At 38.6% G+C, this 17,157-nt stretch overlaps 3 protein-coding genes across 3 annotated transcripts in view; 2 read left to right on the top strand and 1 right to left on the bottom strand.

Moving 5' to 3' along the window:
• LOC139139041 (intraflagellar transport protein 74 homolog) overlaps positions 1–7,885 on the bottom strand; it is a 39,246-nt gene extending 31,361 nt beyond the window's left edge. Inside the window, exons 1-9 of the mRNA XM_070707742.1 lie at positions 7,739–7,885; positions 7,215–7,326; positions 5,232–5,289; positions 4,611–4,688; positions 3,792–3,939; positions 3,110–3,170; positions 1,940–1,999; positions 1,360–1,421; positions 619–697 (exon numbers count right to left, since the gene is read on the bottom strand). Coding sequence (XP_070563843.1) covers positions 619–697; positions 1,360–1,421; positions 1,940–1,999; positions 3,110–3,170; positions 3,792–3,939; positions 4,611–4,688; positions 5,232–5,289; positions 7,215–7,326; positions 7,739–7,740 — 660 coding nt within the window. The 5' untranslated portion in view covers positions 7,741–7,885. The remainder of the gene's footprint in view (positions 1–618; positions 698–1,359; positions 1,422–1,939; positions 2,000–3,109; positions 3,171–3,791; positions 3,940–4,610; positions 4,689–5,231; positions 5,290–7,214; positions 7,327–7,738) is intronic.
• A 589-nt stretch (positions 7,886–8,474) lies between these two features.
• On the top strand, positions 8,475–11,164 carry LOC139138065 (PHD finger protein 24-like). Its single transcript, XM_070706288.1, has 6 exons — positions 8,475–8,731; positions 8,983–9,145; positions 9,542–9,736; positions 10,221–10,299; positions 10,686–10,792; positions 11,060–11,164. The coding sequence occupies exons 1-6, from the start codon at positions 8,475–8,477 to the stop codon at positions 11,162–11,164; spliced, it is 906 nt and encodes a 301-aa protein (XP_070562389.1).
• Positions 11,165–11,317: 153 nt separating this feature from the next.
• On the top strand, positions 11,318–13,631 carry LOC139139042 (PHD finger protein 24-like). Its single transcript, XM_070707743.1, has 4 exons — positions 11,318–11,408; positions 12,316–12,455; positions 13,138–13,206; positions 13,382–13,631. Exons 1-4 carry the CDS (start codon positions 11,322–11,324, stop codon positions 13,575–13,577), a joined length of 492 nt encoding a protein of 163 aa, XP_070563844.1. The 5' UTR covers positions 11,318–11,321; the 3' UTR covers positions 13,578–13,631.
• Positions 13,632–17,157: the final 3,526 nt, after the last annotated feature.

Here is a 17,157-nt window from a genome sequence, read left to right on the forward strand (position 1 = left end):
ACACATATATTATATATATATATATATATATATATATATATATATATATATATATATATATATATAATATATATATTATATATATATATATATATATATATATATATATATATATATATATATATATATATACACACCCACACACACACCCACACACATATATATTATTTAATATTTAGTAGGGGCAAACAACTGTTGATTCTGTATCCTGAAGGAAAAAAGTGAATTTCTCTGCTTGCGATACAAATTTAAAAAATACATTAATCAGGACACTGCACCCAAACACAGCCTGATTTATTTGCAAACTTTAATGTGTCTTTAGATTCAACAAACTACAGGCAATTTTCTTTTTACCGATCACTTGGGGCAGATAACTTTCCAGACAAGAAACGAGTCAGACATTATGGGACTGACAAAGTGCATCTAGTTAGCTGTGTGGGTGTTAGGCATGATCAAAGGGAATGCCATTAAACCTGCTGATGTAAACAAGTAATCCATCAAAAGTTTGCTCTCATACTTCATAGAGATCTGTACTGATCTACAGTCATGCTAGTGGCATGACAGTAGTGAGATTTTTTTACAGTTGGAAAGAACGTTGTGATCAGGGTTGTGTCTTACCATGTCTTGCACTAAACTATCTGCCATCCTCTTTAACTGATCAATTTCTACTTCCACAAGCTGGATTTGCTGCTCTTTCCTGAAAAAGTACACAAAATGGCAGATTTTGAAAAAAGTTTCTACTCAGAGGAAAGCCACAAAGTCTCAGTAGCAGAGGTAAAGGAACACAACTCAAACAAAACTGGCTGTAGAGTTTTGACACAAACAACACCCTCAGTTGAAATATTGGCTGAAATTGTCTTCTGTACGGACATCTAAACTTGGTATACAATCATAAAGCCTTGTTTTGCATTGAATGCTTGTACACACATAAACATTTACTGATGTCTGAATTCAAAACAGCATCTGTCCATACATAAACATGATAATCCAGGAAAACATACATCTATGCATGTGTGTACTCTTACAGTACTTTAATGCATTTATATGTGTGTCCATGTGTTTGTGTTTATACAGCCATATCTTCATGTGCTTTTGATAAATGTCTATAGTTCAGTGAGCATATGAGAATATTTATCTGTTTTCTTCTGATTTTGAAGTGTACATTGTATTTCTCAGCATGAAATTACCCTGCATTCATGAAGTCTCTTTCACACGAATTTGTACATCTTAGACTCACAAACTGTTTTTAGTTGATACAATGAAGTGGCTATAAATTAAACCATGTTCATAAAGTCTACATTTTTTTAGATATTTTTATGGGCTTGCATGTTACTTTGACACACCATAATAAATACTTACTCTTGTCTCTCTGTAAATATTGTATCGATGCTCTTGGCTTCCATGTCATTTTGCACTTTAACCTGTTCAGAACATAAAAAGGGTAACAGACATTAGATTGACAACATAGCAGAGCTTCATTGACACAGGGGACAGTGAGACCCCATAACAAACAATCTACATTCATGTGTCTCGGAAATCCTATTTCCTGTTAAGAAGAAGAAGCTGAGGGTTTACGGATTAGGTTGTGTAGCCAAAATAAAATCCATGGTGTCCCTTAACAATTTGGTAGGCTCATGGGAGCCATTGCAATGTTTTCTGGCTTAAAGATCTCCACACAAAACACTATTAAAGAAGCTGACACGGTGATACTGACCTACATCTCTTAAATAACAAAAGATTTAAGATATTCTTAGTTTGAGGGCGCTATTGCACTCTGCAGTCAAGAAGGCGTTCAGCTGTCCTGGATCAAAGATTCGTAGTGCACAGTGTTCAAAAAGGTCACACAATATTCACATTTCTCATTAGATTGGTATTAAAACTGGCCATGATTCCCAAATTTGCCAGCTTTATTGGCAGAGTGTTCATATTAAATACTCACCTGATTGTAATCTTCCAATACCTCGTCCATTTCTGTGTCAGTATTCAGTTTATCCACCAACTGAAATACAATAACGTACAAGAATGTTGCAGGAAATTGATGGAGAATGTTGAATTAAATTTATTACTGCAATTAATATCTATAAAAGGAAATTCACTTTCCAGGACTTTTAAATTTCACTGCTAGTGACTGTAAACACCATTAACACTCAAGTAGATGTACCTAGAAACTGAGATATTTATTTGTAAATGCAATTTCTTGTTTTTATATCCAAAATCAAGACAAAATCCCAAATGTTCAACTTGGCAACACGCCTTCATGTGTTTATTGTCCAATGCTATCGTTGACATCTGAGTATTAGTCTGGGTGAGAATTCATTTATCAATGATAATAATGCACATTATACACAAGGCATTGCGTTTACAAGTCTAATACTTGGTATTTCAAAGACAATAGGGAGCAGGAGAATAAAAAATATGTACTTGTTTCTTCTGGCAAAAATTATTTGAAGATATTATCAAAGGTTTAATAAAGCTTTTGTCCCTTTAGCCATTCTATAGCTTGATATTGTTCAGCATACATGTAGTACCAATGGACTTTTTCTCATAGCCTATACATTGATATGATTTATTATCAATTGACAATTACATGATGTAAATGTGGTAATTGGGTAAATTCCTGCAGGACTAACTGATCAATGGTAATAAAAAGAGAAAAAGACGAACTCAACTCAACACTGTATATGTTGCTCTATCAAAATGCAAACTTCTTGCAGATTTGTTCACATCTGCCAATGTAGTTTTAATCTTGGCTTTGTACATGAGTCTACTTTGTACATGAGTCTATTACTACATTCTACTGAAAACAATGGCAGTAAACAATCTTCATAACCCCTGCGTGACCTTACATCTTGGCATTTTTCAGTGGTATGGTTTGTCAACATTGGTGAAAGGAACATGAAACAGTGTTGATCAAAACTGAGTAACAATGACCATTTCGAGCTAGACTCTGTGAATCAAGCTGAGGGTATAGAGTATTTTACTAAAATGAATTCATACAAATGGAGATACTAGGATGCAAGGTCATGTAGAGGTCACAAAAAACAGCCAATGGGTCAAACTAAAGGAAACGCAAAGACAGATACATTAAAATCACAATACATCAACTTACAGTATTGTAGTCACCGAGTTGGCCTTGAAGTTCTCTTAGTTCAGAAGCCAACACTTCTGCCCTGTGTACAAAATAAATAATTTTATGAATCCCAAGTTCAATGTCTGACTGTGAATCTGGACAAGAACATTAACCTTTTTCTTCATGGGTGTCACATTTCATCACTAGACCAGACTGAATTTAATTCGAAAGCAGTTCCAATTCTCAAGAAGTTGCATTTTAACTAACTAAGTTTCTTTCAACAACATCCAAAAAGATGGAAAGACAGCAATCACCATCGAGTGCGAGACATTCCGTTCTGGACCATCTGTGTGGGGGATTATTTTCTGCTTTTAAATTTTTTACAAAATAATGCACTTTGAATTGCATTTACGGTAAAAGTAACTGTTAGGTATATAATATAATGCTTTGGTTTATAATTTATATATTTGTCACTGATGAGGGAGTCCATACACCCTTTTCTTTCTCAAGCTTGTTGACTATCTGTGTGCAATCCAATTCTTCAATTTATATGAACATAACAGACAATGGGACAGTGAATGACCAATGAACATTTATAGAGCAAAATATTTTGCTTGCATGATAATACAGAGTGTGAGAACGAATTAATCCAACACTGGTGTTTTCACGTTCCTGGCATGCTACGGACTGGAGAAAAGAAAATCTATGAGGTTTTACTCACGTTTTCTCATATGAAAGGTACTGGGCATTCTCTTGATTGAAATGGTCGATTTCTTTCTGCAGTTTGTTATTTTCTGATTCTAGTTCGTGTATCTTGGTCCGGAGGTGACCCATGTAGTATGACTCATCTCGCACAATTCTGGAAGGTCCTGCAAATGTTGGAATTATAAAAAAATACTAGGCACTGTCTTCTGTGACAAAACACTGACAACTGCTCTGAAATATCATGTGAGATGAGATATCTTGTTTTATCAAATTATTGGAACATTAAGCTCGTATGGATACATATGTACAGTACATAGCTAGGTGAACAAGTTTTGTAAAATAATGCGATCACAGTTGTTATTGGTCTTTTCAGATAATTTTCCAGTCGATTTGTGTTTTTTTGGAAGATCATGTCCAACATTTGAATAAATGAAGGTTACATTTCAGCCATTGAAGATACATAGTACGGAGAATAAGAGTTCTTCACTATAGAGCAATTTGCAGAATGTATATTGTCTAGTAACTACGACAAAAAGAATTGTTGAACTAACTTGTCATTGTATGGAAGTAATGAAACATTTTTTGAAACCCACAATGTCTTCTAAGTAATAAAACCGTTACACTGTCATGGTAATGTACCGATGGATTTGAAATACATCTTTGCCCAATCATGCCATACTTGGTAGTAATAATTGATGATTTGAAGTCTTTCCTATAATGGCATGTGTTCAACCTGAGTGATAGACTGTATGAGTTAAACCTTGGCATGGGTTGTTGAATCACAGGCATTGACAAAACTTTGACAAAACTACAGTAGACTTTGACTTTCACTCACCCTTGGGTCCAGTTTTCATTCCACCCAAACCTTGCTGGGTCATAGGTCGGTCTGAAATGTTTATCCTGGCATCAAGAACTGATAAACGGAAAGGGAGGAAATAAAAATCATGAATTTCATTTTGTTTTCAACCAAGGTCTGATGATCTTGAGATACTGGTATGTTTAAAAACTCTCATTCACAAAGTCAAGTTATTCTATCTCCTTCACTGTGAAACACATTTTCTTACATTATAGACATAGCAATGTTACCCACTAGTAACTTGACAAGATATTGTATCAAATAACATGCACTTATGATGTAAGTACATCTGCATATATTCCAACCATCAAATGAAGTGAAGTGGATTTTATTTACCCAGAAATATGTAGACTAGTAATATAGACATGAGAAAAGAGAAGACAAGAGTAATTTCAGATCTGGTGAGGGTCACCAAAATAGTTCTCAGTGAACTTGTCGGGTCCATGTCCAATTGTTGCCCAACAAAATTATTCATATCATAATCTGTTTAATTAATTCAGCTTTGCGATGACACGGTAGAAAATGATACTGAGCCTGTTTTCCTACAGATAAGGTGATGATTAAATGATGGAAGTACAAAAATGATGTGGAAAAAAATACCTCCACCAGCGGCTGCTGCAGCTCCTCCTCTTGTGCCTGGCCTTGCTGTGCCTGGATTCTACAAAGTGAATTAATGTTATACTTTACTGTGGAATAAATTGAACCTGTGACGAAATCTAAGGATTCTGTTTGTCGGGTTACAATATGGTATGCTGAAACAACTGCACTTGTGGAGATAACTGTTGGAAATAAAGTCTTTGTTTCACCATAACTTAATTCAGCAAATTTCAATTTGCTGTGGTGGAGCTGAATTGATTTCGATTGAATTTGATTGTTATTGTATGAAATTTAGAGATGAGTATACTTTCTGGCATGGTCTTATGTAAATGTACATTTTGGGCACTTCAAACAATTCTGCATACAATGAAATACGAGACTATCACATCATTCAGTGGAGTCGTATACTTATTGGTTGATATTGCACTCCTCAGAAGACGATGTGATTCTTTGCATATCAAACATACATGTACAAATTGTCACAATACAGTCACACAACTTAATATTTAGCAGAATTTATTACAATAGAAGTACATGTGAGAAAGATGATCAGGGTCGTAGCCTGACCAAATATATTGCCAAGGAAGGCAGAACCCAGCTTAGCTAGGATTTGGGTAATGTACAATCTACATATTGACAGTTTGTAAAACTCCAGGGGGCACTTGTCTCACTAGCCCACCCTGCAGGCTACGGCCTAGTCTCGTTTTACCAGACCTCGTCGCTTCGCCACTACAAAGTGCGCCGCTGGCGGTAGGACATGGCGAGTCGCGGAGCGACGAGCGCCGAGTCGCGAAGCGACGAGGGTCTGGTGACTACCACTGCATTCCACTGTGATGACGCATCAGGACAGGCGGAGAACCAAATTTAAATATGACCCTTGACCTACTTGAATATTCATTCCGAAAAACCAAGACAAATGCATGTGTTTTCAATATGCGATAGTCAACATTGAGCTCGTCGCAAATGTCCGGGGCAAATGTACTCTGTAGACAGTGACCATGCTGAAACTCCCGTGAAAATATACGGAGAGCATGTGAAGACAACAGCCAACAGACTTCCCGTACCCAGTTGGCAAGTTTACGAAGACGTCATCTCCCCCCCCCCCCCCCCCCCCCCCCCCCCCCGTAGAAAAGCTGCGATTGCTTCAATTTGCTCGTCTTTCAGGCATTCTATGGCTAATTTTTCTTTGCCACAATCGATTGCTTTCCTAAGTTCAGCTGTCAGCCCCATTTTCGCCAGTTGAATTTACGCACGTCCGCGTACTGTGAATGCCCAGTGCGCTCTTTATCAGCGGCGCGGACGCGTCGTTTGGGGAATCCGAGGGATTCCTTTTATGTATGTCATATCATTGCGTAGTCACTTGTGAGGAGCTTATTGACGTTGTCAGTCACAGAAGTTCCTCATAGTTGTTGGTAGATATTTTTACAAGCCCCTCCTTCTATTGAATATGCATCAAAGTTTGCCTGTTGTCGTGGTTGTCGATTGAGCAATGTGATTGGTGGGTATAAATATCTTGGAATGCGGAAGTCAGTAGTCTCCAGACCCCGTCGCCCAGCCAGTGGAAAAATCACTTCATGTTCCTACCGCCAGCGGCGCACTTTGCACTGGCGAAGCGACGAGGTCTGGAAGCGAGACTAGCTACGGCCCTGATGATGGTGTTATTTTGGCTGGCGATATGTCCTTACTTTAAAAAGATATTTTATTATTTCCTTATTTGACTCATGTGTAACTTATATTATTGGTAATAAACTTTTAATCTATGCCTGAATAATAGTTGGTACTCAGCAGATCTCAACCTTGCGGAGAAACCTTCCAATAAGTGCAAGTAGACAGTACAAAATAGGTTTTGCTTTTCATGTATGTTGTGGAAACAGATATTTGCATTTTCCTCAAAGGTCAGTGGAGACGCAACACTAACCTCACTTTGGATAAAGTTGAATGAGAACAGACTCTGTGTCAACAAGTTAAAACTAATTATGAACTTACAACAGCAGCAGCTGCGCCAGCCCTTGATGTACCTGGTGGTGGTTGTCTCATGCTTGACATTGGCCGACTTGTTGTCGGTCGACGACCTCCTCCGCTAGTTGGTGGTCTACTCCTGGTATCAAGAGAGGGGCAGAAGGGAGTGAAACGCAGGCACATCTGCTAAGTCAGTAAAATGCACTGCAGCTAGCGCCGTGAAATTGTGAGTATAAATAGTATTAATACACAAGTTACCATGCCCATACAAAATTGTCCAGTATAATTAATTTAAAAATAACACGGGAAAGAAAATGGGTTTTCACAAAATGGTGCTGCAGCCGAGCACTATTGGCAGTTAATATGACGTTGTTTTGATGATTTTAAATTTACACGCAAAATCATCGTAGACATGACAACGTTTACTGTTTCCATGTTGTTTTGAAGCACCATGACTATTGTATCGACACGATACGCCGGGAACAGGCACGACAGAAATCTACTGCGTGCAATGACAACAGCGCCCTACCATTGTCGTAGAATATACTTACATGATTTCGACGTCTATTCCTCGTCAAAAAACTAAGCTTTACTTGAAAATGCAGTTTGAATAATGTTAAATATTCAGTGTTTGTCGACGTTCTTCGCTGTCAGAGCCCGCTGCTTTTCATGTGCAGAAGAATTTATCGCACTGCATTCTGGGGACATGGCAAAGGTCAAGGGTTGTTAGGTCGATCGTACCCAAGATGCCATGCGACCATGAGCGCGTTCGATCAAAAAATACTCTGCACGTTGGTCATGTTGGTTGCTCTATGATATTAATGATGGTAGACCCTATGACGGTTGTAACTGCTTAAGAGAAACAAAACTTGCACACTTTAATTACAACGACAGAACCAATTTCACATTTTTGAGCGAAAATAATGCCATTGGAGAAACTCAAACAGCTGTTCATCGGAGACACTACTCTCCTCATGATGGTTCCGTTACTTGGAAACGATTATTTTGCAGAGAACGTTCTTTCTCTTCATTGTCACAAGGAGGAAGGATAAAGCCATCAAATATGGTTACTAAATTCGCTCAAAATTCCGTTTAATGCACGTAATGTGTGACTTAAACCATGGCCGACCGATAGACATTTATTTCGAAACTTGTCAAAAGATATGCTGGGAGGAAAAGAACTTGAAGAGCTGAGTGACGCCTTTCAACTTTCCCAATTGAACTGTGAATGAAAAACAGTGTCAACTGAATCGCACAAATTCCTTCTGTTAACCATATTAATTAATGATGGGAGTCGCAGTTTCAAAAGAAGGTATGCAGAAACAAGTAACGGATATTGGGCGGGCAAAAATTGCTGTCGAGAAAATGAAGGAAAAGGCCGCCGCGTCTTCTCCGCCGTCTGCGAAGGCCAACGATGAAGCCGAGAATCAAAATACATCACAAGAACTCTTGGTTAAGCCAGCGAAGCAGGAAGTCGAAGTGGACCCATCGAGTGCTGCCTGGGTGAAAATTTCTGTTTGGCAAAAGTTCACAAGAAAATTTCAGTGAGTAGGCCTACAGTTACATTCAATCTGTCACTATCCATGCAAGCTAGCGCTATCTCGAGACTAAATTAAAATGTAGCCTACCAGTAGGCTAATATGAAATTCGAGATTCAAGGTAATAGTGCTACTCGGAGGTCAAAATTTCGTTGAAACTCGCAACAACACGGGACGGGATGGGTTGACAAAAAAAAGTTGAAAACGGAGCTCAAAAATTTACATTTTTCTATTTTGATCTCGTTTCACAATTCTAGGCGAAGTGAACACAAAAAGCGGACTGTTGCTACTAAAGTTACAGAGGCCGAAGATGAAGAAGCGACCAGAAGATTTCGTAATAAGGCTTTATTCCGACCCACAGGCCCTGATTTTGGACAAATTAACCCTCTGTCGCCATTGCGTTACGACTACTTCCTGCCGGTAAGATGTTTTCCTACGGTTTCAAGTCAACTTTTGGTTCTAAGAGTAATAAATGAGGAAGGCCTAAGCCTCGGAGACAACCATTGACTAAGTTACTGTCAGTTGAATCGCTCGTGTCAGATTTGTGCCTCTCTACATGCATAGACACACATTATGACACATAAATGTGTACACACATATGAATGTATGTGTGTGTATATATACCCATATATATGCCTATAGATGCCTACATTATACATATATATATATATATATATATATATATATATATATATATATATATATATATATATATATATATATATATATATATCTATACATGTGTGGCCATAAACTCGCTTTCTTTTTATAGAATACGGCGTAACATCATGTCGTCACTTCTCATTCTTTCAACAGCCCCCAACTGAGGAGGAAGAGGAATGTAGTTTCTGTCACATGTTACTCTATGACACGTTGCATAGATGTCGAGTTTGTGCGAAATACTACCACAGCAAGTGCCTTTACACCCACACAGGTGTTGGTCAGGACTCCGCTAGTAAAGCCGCCCTGGCGTTGTCAGACGGTGACATAGGTTGGAGCTGTCCATCTTGTGTAAGCATGACATTTGTCTGACCTACATCACCTAGATGAGTGCCATTACTGGACAACTTACCATTTTTTGTGCGTCAGGCTGTATTGGTGCTCATTCACACTTTTCTTGTTGAGGGCGTCCTTCCCAACAGCAGTCCGGCAACAACCATTCTGAACAAAACGACATGACTGCCGCTCGCATTGGATTGATGAAGACTTGCGTGACATGGAAACTTGTCGAGCCTATATTGTATATCTATGATTTAAATCCATTTTCTTTATCGTTACACTTAGGCGAGTCTGAATTTGAAAGACTAACCGTGTCAAATCCACAATAATTTAAATCTCCAGTTTAGGAAATTTGTTCTTTTGATTTTGTATACATTGCAGTTTCACCATTTTTTGGCTTTTATTTACTTGAGCAGCGCTTGCGCTTTAATTCCAGTTTAAGGCAAACAATTGTAATCTTTCCATTCACTCTGGCTCTCCGTTTTTCCCTTGTCAGGAAAACCTAGGTGATCTTCTGACAGAAGATGAAATGATGCTAATTATGGATAAATTCGAAAGTCTCGATGTCGACCAAGGTTAGGAAACAGATAAGATTATGTCACCATCACAGTTTGGAAAAATTAAAACTTCTTAACGCATTACGACTACTCGCTTAAAATCTTGATATATCAGAGAGGAGAAAGTCGCTAAAGAGGGGAGGGGGGGATAAAGTGAACCGGATAGTGTCAGGGGAGTTAAATTAAGAATTGAGGAAAGGAAAAGTTATTGGGCATACATTGCGTATAGTGGATTAGTGAAACCACAGAGAAACATCTATGTTCCTCTGTGGTGAAACCTAAAAGAGCATGGAGGAAAGAAAAGGGCACTGCAAACACAACTGAAAGCCACAAATACTAAAACTACATTGGTGAGAAGGGCTCCATCAAGGCATGAACAGTTTTAAGCGTTTCAACTTTTACAGATACCACGATTTCTGAGGATGAATACGTCTCATACCACAAGAAAAAGCACAGAGAAATGTTTGGTGAAGATTTACCGCCTAAGGAAGAAGCTACCTGTTGTGAACGGGTAAGTTTTTATGTAACTTTCATGAAAAAAACTTGAAGCACCATTGTGAACTTCTCTGTGTAAATAGCTACTGTCTGTATCAAAGATACGGAAAAATGTTGAGAGCCTTGATGGTACAATTGTCATGAATGCATGCAATACAAAAGTTAATGGTGACTGTATTTTAGTCTAACTTGTACAGTTCGTCGTGACGACAGATGCGAGAAACAATCGTTTCCAGCGATTACATGTTCACAGTATGATTGGAAAGATAATTTGATGACGTAGGGTACGCAGATCATTAAACGCTACCCAACAAGTATTGAAAATAAGAGGAAATTCAACAAAGACAAACAAGCGAACAGTAAACATGATCTACAGAGCAAAGTGTAAATGCACTGTTTCATATAGTCACGAGCTAGGAAGGAAAATTATAGGGGGATCGTTTGACGTTTCTCGCATAAATTGCTCACTTTTTGCTGATTAGATATCAGTTTCGTAAAGGACTCTACAATATCAAAACGTCTGTTTTTTACGTCAGTTCAATATAATGGACAAAAATAATGATGGCAGCATCTCGTGGTCGGAGTTTATCAACACTGAAGCCTTAGAATACCTTTTCAGAAGGAGATCACAGGTATGAAGAAATGAATAATTTAAAAATTGATGAAACGAATGTTTCATGCAGGAAGAGAATGGTTCATTATTATTGTGCCGTCATTGTGCATATCATTAAGTTTGCTTAATATGAATATACATCCCCAAGTATGTCACGTAAAGTACTAGCATATATTATAGCCCAAACGAGAGACTATGCGTCTAAGGCCGGAGGGACCGGTAGGTGACCATTTGCCCGACGTAAGGGGGCAAATGGTCTCCTGCCCCGAGGGTACCAATCCCTTGTTTGCGCTGCTCTGTTTTTATTTCATGCCCATCTTAAATAGTTTCTATTGCATAATTTTCTGAAAAAGGATTTCCTGTGTGTAACAAGTAATTTGAACATTTTTAAATACCAAAGTTTGTCTAGTTGAAAAGAGTCCCGGGTCATTTTCAGTCAATGGTTACTATGCGGCCCGCTTCGCCATTACCACCGAATGTTATGGGGCTCACGACGTCGGATTGCACAGAGTTGCCGGAGGGGGGGGGGAGCAGGTGATTCACCCGCAGTTTATCATTATTGTTGACTCATGCTAATGATTCTTCCAAATGTACGTACAAGCACAGTCGGACCCTCAGGTTGTTTGGTGTTACGGCACAATTTGGGGGATTGTAAAACTTCCTGTATGTTCAATCAGACAAAGGAATACTGAGAAAAATTGACAATCTGAAAGATGATAAATTGAAGAATAAAATCATGAACGAATAAGCAAAAAAAATTAACAAGGCTATCGCAATACTGTTAGATTGGTTATTTTTTTCAATTTTTCGAAGCACACTACCTGTCATATTATCGTAAAATCCTCACCCGCGGTTTCCGATTAAATTCCGCTCATTGTTCAGCCTTGAACCTCGAACTTTTTGATTTGTTACCGACCGTTTTGCAGAACCAATTAGTTCAAATGCTGACGCCGTTGGAAATCGACCGAATCAGGATGATATTCTGTCGTTTTGATGAGGGCAGCCGAGGGGTTATCACTATAGATGAGTCTCAAGAGGTACTAGAAGAATGGCGAGGACGCCTCGGGTACAGTACACCTTTTTAAACCCTTTAATAATCATTCTCTCACGATGCCTCGGGTACAGTACACCTTTTTAAACCTTTAATAATCATTCTCTCACGACGCCTCGGGTACAGTACACCTTTTTAAACCCCTTTACAACCAATCTCTGACGTCGCCTCGGGTACAGTACACCTTGTTAAACCCTCTTACAACCAATCTTTGACGTGGTGGATATACTTATAAGGCATGCATTGGGGCAAAAGTATTGAAATTGTGGTTTACAGTCGTCTGGAACGATCATACAGAAGTTTGATGTTTTACAGTAAAAGCATCATGGATGTGATTCACCTGGTCTCTTCTCTGTCAATCTGAAACATGTAGTTCTGTTTTTATGCAATATTTCGGTTTTACCTTCCCTGACAGGAGAAGCCGATGGGAATTCAAATTATAAAGTAATACTAATGAATCGATTGTGATGAAATAAACTTTGATCATAAAGTGCATCTCTGTAAGCTGCTATGTTACATATCTTGTTACTTGCAACGACAGGTATGTATTATATGAATAAAATTGTGTGAAGCCTAAATGCCTTCATGGATTAAACCATCATGCTTTCGATAGCATCGAGACGTTGTTTAACATTAAATAGGACACTTTCATCTCGAAACTTTGCCTAAATGAGCGAACGATTACCTTTCCTTCCAGGTTTGGTAAATCATCGGCAGCCGTATCAGACTTCGTAAAAACTCATAAAATCAATCTGGAATGTGAAAGGTAAGGGAACTACATTAATCTACTGGTTCCTAACATACATACTATATACACCTAATCACACTCCTAGAGGTCAAAACCAATTGATATATATACCCTTAAAAACCGTCCGTGCATGTCCTTTGTGTTCCTGTTCATTTAATCTAGCCGGTTTTGTCTCTCTGTTATTTTCTGCCAGGCTAGTCAGCTGGGAAGTGTTCATCAGAGAAAATGCCCTGACTTTCATCAGTGCACGGCCAAATACCGTGGACATGAAGCCCTTTGTAGTCACAGAAGAATCCCTGCATCGATTACATCTAAAACAATGCGATGACATAAGAAACGATGAGGCGAACGGAAACAGAGGGAGGAAGGTCTCTACCTTCCGTTGGTAGATAATTCTGTAAATGTGTACCTTAGAGTGTTCCCTATTAAATATAAGAAGCAAATAATCATAATACACGTCATGCATTTATTATAATTTGGCTATTACTGAATCCAATCATATGTTGAATCCTTTCATTCCATGCAAATACTCAGAATAGCTCTGATTGAACTAGATCGAATAGAACTAGCACTCACTGTGTCTTCGCAAATCGACACATGCGCAGTACCTTATTACACCATGGCATGCTCCGCTGCCAACTCTCAGGTGAGCTACATTTGAAATGTTTAGTAGCCTACCAAACAACATTTCTCTGCATAGAATAAGGCAAATTGTGTTTATAAATGCGCGAGAATGAATCGACAATTTCAAGATAAATACTTCGAAACCAGTTTTAGAGGCCGGAGAGGCAATGACTTTCGATACACTCGTAAAAGATAAAATACATAAAATACAGCCAATCTAGTGATTTATATTCATCCGTCGGTCCGTCTATCTATCTATCTATCTATCTATCTATCTATCTATCTATCTATCTATCCATCCATCCATCCATCCATCCATCCATCCATCCATCTATCTATCTATCTATCTATCTATCTATCTATCTATCTATCTATCTTAAGTTTCATGCATCTAGCAATCAGCAGACTACCTCTACCCTTTGGACGTCGGCCTTTATAATTATAGAGTTGGTACATACCACTGTGCTATAGGTTCTACGTGGTGTCGAAATTTGATACATAATATTAGTTTTGGTGACGACATTTTGAGACTAACTGAGATCGTATTTTTAACAGCGTAGATTTGTCAGTATCGATAATGTGTAGCTTTTCTGAAATACAAGGATTACATCGCTCGCTTATGTTAGCTACACATTATCAATGCTGACAAATCTACGCTGTTAAACAAACGATCTGCAGTTGGTCTCAAAGTGTCTTTACCAAAACAAATATTATTTATCAAATTTCAACGCCACCTATAGAAAAACAACATAATGGTACGTCCCAACCATATAAAAGAGAGTGTTGGGTAAAGGACATTTTAGTTCCGTCTGAAGATTGCAGGATGCATGAAACTTAACAGATATTATTACTTTGTACTTGAAGTAATGTGTGTTATATATATATATATATATATATATATATATATATATATATATATATATATATATATATATATATATATTAGTAAGAGCACTCTGAGATTGTTGGGCAGCCTCTTGCGTAATATAAGGAGCGTTCACAGTTGGCACTATGCTTCGCTCATGGTACGTATTGCCGTTAGAGCACTCTGGTGAGTCCATATTTTCAATCCTCAACAATGTGAACCGTACTCTCTGTGCCCAAGTTCAGAGGTTGCCATAAAGCCATTATGGTGATAACCGGGAGGGCACATTGTATACATTTTGTGTGTGTGTGTATATATATATATATATATATATATATATATATATATATATATATATATATATATATATATATATATATATATATATATATATATATATATATATATATATAACGTTGCTTTAGCGAATACATTGTTGCTCTGTACCGTTGCCCTTTGAAAGTAATGACGCTTACAGAAATAAATTGTCCTATTATTGTGAATTTACAGGAAATGAAGATTGCCATCTCAATTTAATTAATAAATGACAATATATTAAGTAGGCCATTCATCTCCCGGAATTACCGCTGTCAAGCCTTTTGCATGCTGTCTTATCTGGCAATATAATTGCCTTTATTAAACGACAATTATTTCAGGGATTTCTTGCTCCACGGGTAGTACATTATACACATATTGACTGGCCATGAGGGCAACAGCATACGTCTGTACCCCGAGGGACTGTGAGTCACCCCCAAAAACACACTGTTTCCCGAGGCCGTAGGCCGAGGGAAACAGTCTGTTTTTGGGAGTGACTCACAGGCCCGAGGGGTTAAAGACGTATGCTGTTGCCCTCATGGCCAGTCAATATGTGTTTTGTAACACATCTCATCCGTAGCCATGCATAAGAACGTACTATACACAAAACTTGTCTCATGTAGGCCTATGATGTAATATGTTGGAGTGGTTCAGTAAGAAAACGTTTTTCCTCACAGGATCGCAATACTTCTGCAAAACGTTCAATGCACCTTTGATAATAGTTTTCGTCCGTTTCGAGTTCTTGTTGGAAACCAAAGCATTCAATTCTTCTTCAGGAAGTAGGATAAACCAAAAATTCTCGACTATCGTTTCGATCGGCCGCAGACGACATCTTTGTTTACATTCCGGTCCGCGCACGCGTCAATGTCGTTTTTGACGTCAGCGGGCATCATTTTTCGGAACTGATGCCTGGCAGGCAACAGTTCCAACAAATGATGCCTGATGACGTCGTTTACGTGGATCAGCACAAAAAGAATGCATCCCACGTGACTATCAACTGGCGAATTAGAATACAGACTGCGGATGAGGTGTGTTACAATGACCTTATGAACGCGAACAAAAGCACAGACCATGGGGGGAAGAGTTACTCCAAGATGCCTGACTATTCATTCCGCCATCAGATAGCTACCGCACTTTTATAACACGCCACATGCTCATTCCGTGTCGCGATTCGCCATAATACGTCACGTGACGAGAAAATAGATACGTCTAGTCCCCACCAAATCGACAAAAGTGACGTCAGAGGGTATTTTTTGAAACACTATTTCCCTAGGGAAATAGTTCTGACCAAATTTGGAAAAGCGCTGTTCACGGTTACAGGTTTGTTACTAAATATAGCTGTACGCGCGCGACATCGGACACGCAGCTTGAAATGCGGACAAATTTTATAAATGTTGCATGCGTGGCTGTTTTTGCAGCTTGTACTCTGAGTCGTGAATATGTTTTTTAGTATTCACTGTTACACTAGCAGTCGCCCACTGAGATGTATTTTCGTCGTTCTTGCATGCGTAATTTTCAAAAGCGTAATCTAAAAATGCGGACAAATATTTATTTTTGCATATTAATGAGAGAACAGTGACGTAAACTGTGAACGACCCTATTTGGAAAAGTGCCCGGTCACGTGACCGTAGTGTCGTCTGCAGCTTTGCAACAATGGCGGGTGACTGGAACGTGATGTGCGTCCGGGATAGGTGACGACACATTCTCTATAACAGATTTTCCAACATTTTCCAACATTCCAAGAGCGTAGGAACTTGAATAGCTCATCGACGGAAAAGATTAAGGTGCAACTAAGGATGTCGCTAAGTATGCTTAGAATATTTTTTGAAAGAAAGTGGTACCACGTACAACTGAAAGCGCTGTGTAAACATCGCCCAGTAAACTTGTCACAGTGGATTGTTGCGGTGAAAAATATCAAAACACATTAAAAACTATATAACAATACAACATGAGAATGTGGTGTGTTATAAAATACCTATAGCCTGGTCTTTATTCGGGCTATAGCGCTCGTCTATTACCCCTCGTGGCCGTGTGTTACCAGAAACACATCGCTATACCCCTCGGCCTACGGCCTCGGGGAATAGCGATGTGTTTCTGGTAACACACGGCCCCTCGGGGTAATAGACGGTCGCTATAGCCCTCATGACCAGGCAATAGGTGTTTAC

This window comes from Ptychodera flava, chromosome 8, assembly GCF_041260155.1.
Source record: "Ptychodera flava strain L36383 chromosome 8, AS_Pfla_20210202, whole genome shotgun sequence".
Lineage (NCBI taxonomy): Eukaryota > Metazoa > Hemichordata > Enteropneusta > Ptychoderidae > Ptychodera > Ptychodera flava.

What these genes read in the sequence shown, in the direction of transcription:
- LOC139138065 (XM_070706288.1), top strand. Translation starts at nt 8,475, where the DNA reads ATGGGAGTCGCAGTTTCAAAAGAAGGTATGCAGAAACAAGTAACGGAT. An exon ending in GTTGGAGCTGTCCATCTTGT is followed by an intron (nt 9,737 to 10,220) that starts GTAAGCATGACA and finishes TTCCCTTGTCAG; the next exon opens with GAAAACCTAGGTGATCTTCT. An exon ending in AAGTCTCGATGTCGACCAAG is followed by an intron (nt 10,300 to 10,685) that starts GTTAGGAAACAG and finishes CAACTTTTACAG; the next exon opens with ATACCACGATTTCTGAGGAT.
- LOC139139042 (XM_070707743.1), top strand. Translation starts at nt 11,322, where the DNA reads ATGGACAAAAATAATGATGGCAGCATCTCGTGGTCGGAGTTTATCAAC. An exon ending in GAATGGCGAGGACGCCTCGG is followed by an intron (nt 12,456 to 13,137) that starts GTACAGTACACC and finishes CTTTCCTTCCAG; the next exon opens with GTTTGGTAAATCATCGGCAG. An exon ending in ATCAATCTGGAATGTGAAAG is followed by an intron (nt 13,207 to 13,381) that starts GTAAGGGAACTA and finishes ATTTTCTGCCAG; the next exon opens with GCTAGTCAGCTGGGAAGTGT.